Source organism: Antedon mediterranea, chromosome 9 (assembly GCF_964355755.1).
Source record: "Antedon mediterranea chromosome 9, ecAntMedi1.1, whole genome shotgun sequence".
NCBI lineage: Eukaryota > Metazoa > Echinodermata > Crinoidea > Comatulida > Antedonidae > Antedon > Antedon mediterranea.
Genome location: NC_092678.1, coordinates 16,213,509 through 16,223,178, shown reverse-complemented (window position 1 = coordinate 16,223,178; position 9,670 = coordinate 16,213,509). Strand labels below are relative to the sequence as shown.

Sequence of the window (9,670 nt, the reverse complement as noted above, 5' to 3'; positions counted from 1 at the left end):
CTTAGAATACAGTAATTGGAAAGTAATTGGGCAAGATGGTCCCTTAATAACTTTATGTATTATTACGCACAAAACAAACTCGATTTTATGTAATTATAATTTTAATTTTTACCTATTTAGAGCTAATGTCATATGGTTTAAATTCCTCTTTGTATGTTAACTCTGTTTAGAATACTGTAAATAGAGAATTAAGAAATATTTTATTCCAGAATAGGACTATTTTTTTTATCAGATAATATTAGTTATGGGGTTCAGAGCGGATGACATCAAAGTTGGAAAAGATCAATCGTTCGCTGGTATAAACAGGTAGCGGTGGTGTTAGAGCGACAGCGTCAATATGAAAGGCCTGGCAGTAATGATGTTAATTGCTGTTTTTAACAAAGCTAATGCAGATATGTACTTACAAAATCCAAGGTTAGTTTGTTATTTACGATTACATTACTTCTATTTGACAGATTTTCTCAACATTTATTGTGAGGCCTGCCAACAAGACCAATGTTATACCTTGCCACTGTAAAGTGTAACCGAGGAGGGCAAATCCCTTGTTAACATTGGTAGGCCTACACTACAACGATTGCTATGTGTTGTACGTAGGTCTATTACAAAATACAAACATGACGAATGTGTATAGATAGGCCAAATAATAATTATTTTCTATTTTAAAAACTTATTTCCTTAAAGTAGAAAACCAATAATATACTGTATGGTAAACAAATACATTGTATGGCTGGGGTAGCACTAACATTTCATTTTGTTTAGCCTAGCCATTTGGCGAAAGTCAAAATATTTTTTTTTAGTCAAATCAGTTTATCTATAGCCAAAATGGCTAAAGTCAAATTTGTTTATTTAGCCAAATGAATCTGTTTATAGCCAAAATTTAAAATTGTTGAAATATAGTGGTAAAAACATTTTAGTCAATTTATCTATGTCGACAGGTTTATACACTGTTCCCTGAACATTTTTGTAAGGCATTGAGATAAAGAACCATGCCTAAATCACTGTATGATTAAAACAAATATTTTTTTTGTATTTTTTTTACATGATCAAAACAATTGTTCAAATTGTTGTTAATCATACAATACAGCATTCATACAGTTATCAATTTAATAAGAAACATTTTACAGTTTTCTGAAATCCCCTGAACGCTATGTTACTTTTGTTTTTTTACGCTTGGCTGGTCATGTTTGCGTGTGACGGCTTCCATGGCGTACCAGGCGAAAATTGTGTCCTAGAATCACTCAGAATCACCGCCGCGCAGCGGGTTAATGTTTTTTAAATTGGGTATGCTCAAGAGGTGCTAAAGTGCAGAACCGCCGGCCTAGGCCTACAAAATTATGTACAACAACGCAACGGTATATCGTATGCTAAAAATATTGAGGAAAATTCCGAGGAAAATTCCTAGCAAACGAACACTCGTATCGTTGTTAAACGTAAGATAATATAGGCCAAAGCACAGAGTACACGTCTTTCCATCCCTCAAGGCTGCGCCGAAGCGTTTCTGTCGGGGCGAGAAATTGGGTAGCCGAGAAATTTATCCCGATTATTATTTATTTACACAACAACACAGAAGCCGGCGGCCGGCCCCGCTCAGATGCACGTGTGTGTTTAGCTAAATCCCCGTTAGACTCTACCATTTCCCGCATGTTGTTTTGTTTACACTGACGCACGAGGGAAGTTTATTAAGGGTAAAATATGAAACTACATTAAATTAGAAGACTCTAAATGCATAACGCATACATTTTTGATTTCGATAAGATTAAGACGTCATTCATCGAAGATACTATAATGTTTCTTTTTAATCTGAAAAGTACACCCCTATCGAAAAATAGACAATCCCGGTAATTAGCCGACCGTCGGCTACGTAGTCGATCGTTTGTGCAGCGCACAACATGTGATAGTTTGGGTAGACTTCATCATCCATGTGTCGTGTAACGTCTGTCTCTCTACAGTATGCAGTCTACCTCTGCTATCTGAATCTTTTTGAAATAACAAAGAGACGCCTGGTACAACGAAACAAGTTGATGAAAAATGGAGCTTGAAGTAATCACCTGTAATCACAAATAAATGCTTGGAGATCGACAAATGGACCTTTTAGTTGGACTTTATGCTTTCGCCAAAATGATTATTTAATTATCTATTTTATCATATGTCATCGCCAAAATGGCTAAAGTAGCCGTTTTATTTTTCGCCAGTCCAGAAATGTTTTCGCCCATGGCGACTTGGCGATCGGCCAGTGCAAGCCTAGTATGGCTTTAATTATTTGTATTTACTATTTGGCCTATTTAGTATTATTTATATTTAAAAATGTAATTTATTTTTAATACAATACAAAAACACAAAATACCCTAATTAATTAAACCAAGTGTTTACTACTGTAATATGTTTGATTATTATAATAATGAGAACAAATAAAGTTTGATATATTTTTTCACTTTTTAAATTACTTGTTGATACTACAATTAATTGATTAAGGTTTTTAAAACAAATTTATCAAGTTTGACGGATTTGAGTGATCTATTTCATACTGTATAACACAATGTATTAATAAGGATAAATACAGAGGAACTTTGTTTTTCTGGTAAACATGAACTAAATGGAATGTTTGGGTCAGTCTTATATAAAGTAATTGTTTTTCTTCTTAATTGAAAAATGTTATTGAAGTTTTAATTGTAGAACAACAATTTTTATTTATCATAATTATACTGTATTCTTAAGAATAGTTCAAAAGATTTACTTAAAATAATAGATTGGGACTTTTTAAAAATTTAAAAAAAGTTATTGTCATGGTTTTTCTATAATTTTATATACATTTTGTTTGTTTTAAAAGCGAATGAATACTTTTTTTGTAGGGGAAGCAATAACAGGTTGGATGAAGCAAAGCGAGAGAGAAATAACGGAAACCGGTAAGTAAAAATGAAAAAGATGAACTTCTCAGATCATTCGGATTCCTTGTCAATTTACAGGTTTCCAACTTTGATTTTTCTTCTTAAAAAAGGGTGAAAAGTATGTACAGTAAACAGTAAACATATGAACTTCTTAGATGTTTGATGAAGTAATGTAAACAAAACAAAAATTCAAGATTTTTTTTTATGTAAATAATGATCACACAGAAACTTTCATTCAGTCATTTCAAACATGTATTGTCCCTCAAAAACATAAAAAACTAAAAGCCACTACGAGAGTGCATACCTCCGCCTACTGTAAAATTCTCCTACATAAGATTTCTCCAGTAAAAAAAAAAATATATATATTATATATATTTGTGTGTGTCTTAATGCTGTTTGTGATTTAGGCTAATATCACTACAAGCATGTGTATGCGAGTTTGGTGTAATGGTTATGTAACAAGCCTTTCAATTAGCAATAGCTTCAGTTGACTGACATTGATAGAACAGCAACGCGAAAATCAAACGAGTGAATTTGAAAATAAATAGGTTTTTTAAACTACTCGCTTTAAAAAACGTGCACATTAAATCAAATTATGTTTCAAAATTACAAATCACAAATTATAACTCTTGCCTCTTGTACAAAAAAGAAGTTTTTTTGACTTAAATAGTTCTCGAGAAAATGCAATTTCAGTTTTATACTTGTTACTTTAAGACTTAAAAAGACTAAAAAATTCTGTCATATCTTTTAACACTACAGTAGCAGGTCTGAAAAGTATACTAAAAAGTGGTCCAGAATTGGGACAATGGTCCCAAAATTTAATGGAATGGTCCTTGACCACATATCTATCTGTATATTCATTTTGATAAAGATATTGTATTTACTTTTTGAGTAATCCTGCTAACAAACAAACAAACAAACATACTAGCCTTCGCGCATAGCGCGATACTTGGCAAAATCAAAATTGGCCTCCTGACATTGACCCAATTTTCACCAAAAGTGTGTGTCTTATGCTGTGTGATTTAGGCTAATTTCACTACAATCATGTGTATACGAGTTTGGTGTACAGGTTATGTAACCAGCCTTTCAACGAACAATAGCTTCAGTCGGCTAACAATAGAACAGCAACGCGAAAAACACACGGGTGAATTTGAAAAGAAATAGGTTTTGTAAACTACTCGCATCAAAAAACCGCTATATTAAATCTAATTCAGTTTTAAAATTACAAATCACAAATTATAACTCTTGCCTCTTGTACAAAAATGAAGTTTTTTGGACAAGTAGTTCCCGAGAAAATGCAATTTAAGTTTACTTGTTAATTTAAGACTGCTCACCGGCTCTTGATAATTCTGTCCTATCTTTTAACACTAGCAGGTCTGAAAATAATTTTTAAAAGTGGCCCAGAATTGGAACCGTGGTCCGGATTTTAACCAAAATTGGGCAGTGTCGTCCTTGCACCAGGTGACATGTATGGTAGTAATTTGGAGTCATTCGATTCAAAACTGTGAGCGCTAGAGTGATGACAAACAAACAAACAAACAAACAAACACGCACCAATCAACATACTTGGCCAATTTTCAATTTGGCCAAGTAACAAACACACACTACCGATTACATATACCTCCTTGGCGGAGGTAAATGAAGATAAATAAAATCAGACTTTTATTTTGTAGTTTTAATAAAGTTATTCACTTACAGTACAAAAAATACAATTGGCAGGCATGCCAATTTTTTGACCATTTTTTTGGTTTATATTATAAATATGTCTTTAAAGTTGTGTTGCAGTCCTTTAAAAATTCCATAAATTAGTAAACATCCATCATGTATACGTCGTGAGGTGGTTTCCCGAAAGATTGTAAAAATCAAAACGGTACTGGGTATCACCAACTAGCGTTTTTGTCACCAACTAGTCATCCATAAGTACTGATGTAGTAGCCTATCTGTACGGTGACCATAGAATGTGACCCGAGACATGACTAACTACGACTTTTAGTTGATAGAAGATTAAAACAATTTTGTTAAGAAGAGTTGTACTGTATGTGGATGTTAAATGAAATTGAAACACACTAGGCATATAAATAGTAATGTTTGTTAGTATTAATAATTTTGAGTTAATAAGAATAAGATAATAAGGAAGAAAAGCAAAGAGACTATGGAGCGGCTATTCCTGAATATACAATACGAAGTATCGTAGTTTTAAATTATAAATTTTAGGCGATCTTGTCAAAGATCAAGCGCCTATAGCCTGCCACGTTTCGATATTCAATATTGCATATTTTTAGAGAACCAAGCTGAAAACCTTGAATGTTGAACTTTCAGAATCTGAATTAAAAACTGGAAAATATCGGATGTGTAAATACTTTAATTTATCATAACATAAGATACACAATAAAACTTCATTAATAAATGTGACAAAAAAGACCAAAATAAATCGGCTTTTGCTACTCAAGTTTAGGCCTTCAAAGTAAAATACATTACTTATTAACATAATTGATTTTAAAGATATTAAAATGAAATAAGTTTGAATATAGTAAATCATGTTTTTCTAGTAGATAAAGTTTCAGTTTAAAATTAAAGAGTTTTTTTTTGAGGATATTTTTTCTGTAAAGTAAGTACCCCAGACCTCAATGCCATAAACTGTAATTGAGTATACAAATTTACCAATTACATTATTTTTCATTCAGGTTATTTGACTCCCAGAACAACAATAGAGGGGGTTACAATGTAGGCAGCTTATACTATTACTCAGGTTCTAATTTACAAATTGAATGGTAAGTTTTTTTTTGTAAAATGTTACTTTTAAATAATAGTAACATTATTATTAGATTTATAATTTATTTTTTAAATTGTTCTTTCTCTTTAGAGTAAAAAATGAGCTTAATATTAAAAACAATTTTGACCAAGATTTCCTGATAAGATTTAAATTAATTATTATCCAAATAAATAATGTTTTTATCTTAAAGCTCTGTCTACACTATCAAACTTTACAGTATGAGATACTTCCATATATGGACATGATGATGTCATACCACTACCATATTTGGCCATGTAACTACCATGTTTGGGTACATCACTCTTTTTTTGTCAAACTAGTTTGATAGTGGGCTATAATACAGTACGCCTAATGGTTTGATACAGTATAAACATACTGTAGTAAAAAGGTAGATTTGTATACAATCTCCTCAGCCCTACACTTACTGCAGTACTATGTTTTATAACTATTAATAAATTAAAAATAAAAGATCATTTTCTACACACCTCAATTTTAACTTTGTTTTTCAGGACTAACCAGCATTCATGTGGAGATCAGAATAATCACTGTGAAATCATATTGCAATATATGTGTGGAGACTGGATACGAGATGGAACCACAACAAGGTAACACACAATCAGAGATGTTGTGTGAACAATTGCTCAAGTTCAATTCCTATATTAAATTCACTGGCAAGTTTTTTATAAAGGAAGTAAAAATTTAAAATCTGTATCTCTAAGAAAAGGGTGCAGTCTTAATATTAACATAAATAAAAATATGTGAGATATAGTAATCAGCATATTTGAATAATAGCCACCCTATTCGTCTTCTTGCTTTGTTTTTTCTTATAAAATGATTATACAAATAATGAATGTTTATGGTAAAAATAATTTCATTCGTTCATTCAACATTTATAGGAACAGTTCAAGAAATAAAAGAAGCATACATTTACAATAAGTTAAATGGTAGCAATAAATAAGTAACTAAATAACTGTCTCAGGGATCGGTGAAAGATTCTTAAATTCTATTTCACGAGGCCAGGCCTGAGTTAAAATAGAATTTCAAATTCAATTATTTGTACCATCACACAAATATGAAAACATACATCTTGTCATAAATTCTTGCCATTGCCATTTTTCTGATCTTGTTGTTGTTGTGAAGGACAAATTGCGTGTGTGTGTTGCTTCTTCCGTTCGCAGAACAACAGACGATTCTGCTGATTTCAAACAGATTTTTATTTTTTTCGTACGCGACATTTTTTTTTTCGTATATGAAATAATAAAAAAAAACACACACAATCGTTAAACATTTCATACTATTGTACGCCATGTGACCCACAATCGTCAAATCATATAACAGTAATTAATTTAGGTATTTTATGTTTTATTCAATAGTACGATTCCTGACAACCCCGCCAACTGTAACAACTATGATTGTAACCGAGATACACGGTTTGGTATGCAAGAAAACTATGACTATTATATTGACTGTAAACTGAGGCAAAGAAATGAAGGCTTGTTCACAGCTGATCAGGTAAAACAATCATTAAAATAAACATTTGTAATTGTAAGTTTTAATTCCAAGATTATGGGAGCAATTTCCCATGAAAATTGCCAATGTTCTACTTTTAAAGCTAAGATCACCAAATACTACCAAACTAGTTTGACAATAAAAGTGTGACTAAATATGTAGTGATATGACATCATCATGTCCATATATGGGCACATCACATTTTTCATGTAAAATTTGATAGTGTAGACTGATCCCTATTTCATATTCGTAAAGCGTATTCGTGTTGACGAATATCACCAGTCATATTCGTAACTACAAAACGAGTATAGTTTTTGATCTATTTTGCACATTTTGCATTTGAATCAGGAATGATTCATGATTATAATATAATTATAGATTTATTGAAAGTAATTTACTAAAGTAATTGACTAAAATGCCAAGTAAATTTTGATAAATAGCAGTTTTTAAAGTCCTCACTCGCTTTAATGTTACGCTAGGCCTTGGCAGCCAAGCACCAAGCAACACGTACCTGCGCTTCGCTCAAATTTACCGCAGTCATATTTTGGACGCGCCTCAATATTTTGTTACCATGCGAAACAGATTTTTTTATGGCTTACGAAAACAAATACGTGTCCGTGACGTATCCGTTTTCGTTATCGTATTCGTAAGATTGCGAAACCTCTCTATTGCTTGTCCCCTATACTACTACTGATAAAGTACTACATGTGTTTCTCTTTCATTTTATTTGCTTACAATATACCCAAAAAATCATTTTTTTGTTGTTGTATAGAATTTAAAAGGTGACACTGCTAGATTCACCAGGCAGAATCCACAGGGAACAAGAAGAGGGTATGAATGCCCTGAGGAACGAGACTACTATCCGTACTGGCATCCCGATCCTTGGAAGGTAATTCACAGTCTATTTCGTGCCTAGCTTATGGATAAACCGACAATAGTCCTTTCTACTCAAAGAGTGAGATGTAAATCGAAAAGTAGAAATTTTCATTGAACAAGACTCGCCACAAGTGCTATAGTTCATGAACTATGCTAATTTTTTTTTCATTTATCAAACAATTAACCATGAATTGTGAATTTGTTTTCTTATATTATTACAAACTTGTATTTAGAGCAAAAAGCAGGGGCAAGCCGGTAGTTTTTATAGGAGTTATTTTTTCCACAAAGGGAGCATGAGCCTAGATGGATAAGCCTATTTACCATTACTTCCACTGTTGGTCTAGTTTTCTTGGTCAATTTACGTGTGTATAATATAAATTTATCACCATTTATTTATTTATTCTGTCTTTATACTGAATGATCTTTTAAGTGCTAAAGCATTGATTTCTAAAGTGGTTCATAAATTTTATGACGAAAAAAAAAAATATTTTGTGTGTATTTTTAACACTTTAAAAGTATTTTTTTCTTAATTTGTAATTAACCCATTTTTCTTTTTAACTGTAGGACATTGCTGTTTTGACCAATGACCCTTCACGCTGTGAGTACTACCAAAGCGAGAGTTTTAACGTGAAATCACGGTATGCATGTGTTGTTCCAAAGGCATTTATTCGTGCAAATCTAAATACCAGAAATAATGATGCTGCTATTCCAACAAACCAAGTCGACTGCGAAGTAAGTTTATCATATATATATATATATACATGACTGAGGAATGTTTTTCAAAGTACTGATTTTAACTATTGTATTATTAAAAGTATAATCCCTATAAGGGACCAAAAGTGTCCCCATAATGGGGGTATGCTCTGAATAGGGCTGGTCATGTAGTAAAACATATTTCCCCTTGTTTGTTTCACTGGAAAATATTCCTTTAATAGGTGTATCCCCCATATAAGTGTGGCCCCAATATACAGTAGGTGTGTTCCAAAAGAGTGGTTTTATTGTAAATGAATCAACTGCTTCCATTTTTACCCAATGTTAGAGGCTAGATGGAACGCGTCACTTCACAATACTTTTGGTACCATATTAAAATTATTCTTCTTCAGTAACTACCTTTTGTTTATCTTTAACCATTTTATGCAAGCAAATTTTTTGGGAGTTATTATTCACATTGTTTATAGTGCAGTGACTGATTCATAACCTTATATTGGAACAAACTAAAATCACATGTTTACTGCAGTAACATAATTTTGAGTGTTGCTGGCACTAATCTTTGAAGAAAGAATAACATTTGCTCTTTACTTGACAGAACATTGTGTATCCAGAGGATGATCCGGATGGTGAGCGTGGAGTATGGAAGAGGTTCCCTGCACACGGCATAGCGGCACCAATTTGTAGAGAAAACCACTGGAGTCGTGACAACCACTTAGGAAATGGAATCAACGGACAAACAAACACATTTAATTGGACAGTGCCTGAAATACAGCACGAAAGATGCGCAATGAGAATTAGGTAAGATGATTAATACGTTATGTTCACTCTAAGTCCTTTTTCGATGGTGTCCAAATCCACCATCAGAGGTGGATTTTCCCCACCCTCTTCCCCAACTTCATTTTTTTCAACACAAAGA

The 9,670-nt window shown here is 32.5% G+C and overlaps 1 protein-coding gene across 1 annotated transcript in view; it reads left to right on the top strand.

The window, feature by feature from the left end:
• Nucleotides 1-275: 275 nt before the first annotated feature.
• LOC140058728 (protein DD3-3-like) overlaps nt 276-9,670 on the top strand; it is a 29,001-nt gene continuing 19,606 nt past the window's right edge. Inside the window, exons 1-8 of the mRNA XM_072104451.1 lie at nt 276-414; nt 2,850-2,903; nt 5,570-5,656; nt 6,168-6,263; nt 7,032-7,170; nt 7,940-8,056; nt 8,608-8,775; nt 9,350-9,552. Coding sequence (XP_071960552.1) covers nt 338-414; nt 2,850-2,903; nt 5,570-5,656; nt 6,168-6,263; nt 7,032-7,170; nt 7,940-8,056; nt 8,608-8,775; nt 9,350-9,552 — 941 coding nt within the window. The 5' untranslated portion in view covers nt 276-337. The remainder of the gene's footprint in view (nt 415-2,849; nt 2,904-5,569; nt 5,657-6,167; nt 6,264-7,031; nt 7,171-7,939; nt 8,057-8,607; nt 8,776-9,349; nt 9,553-9,670) is intronic.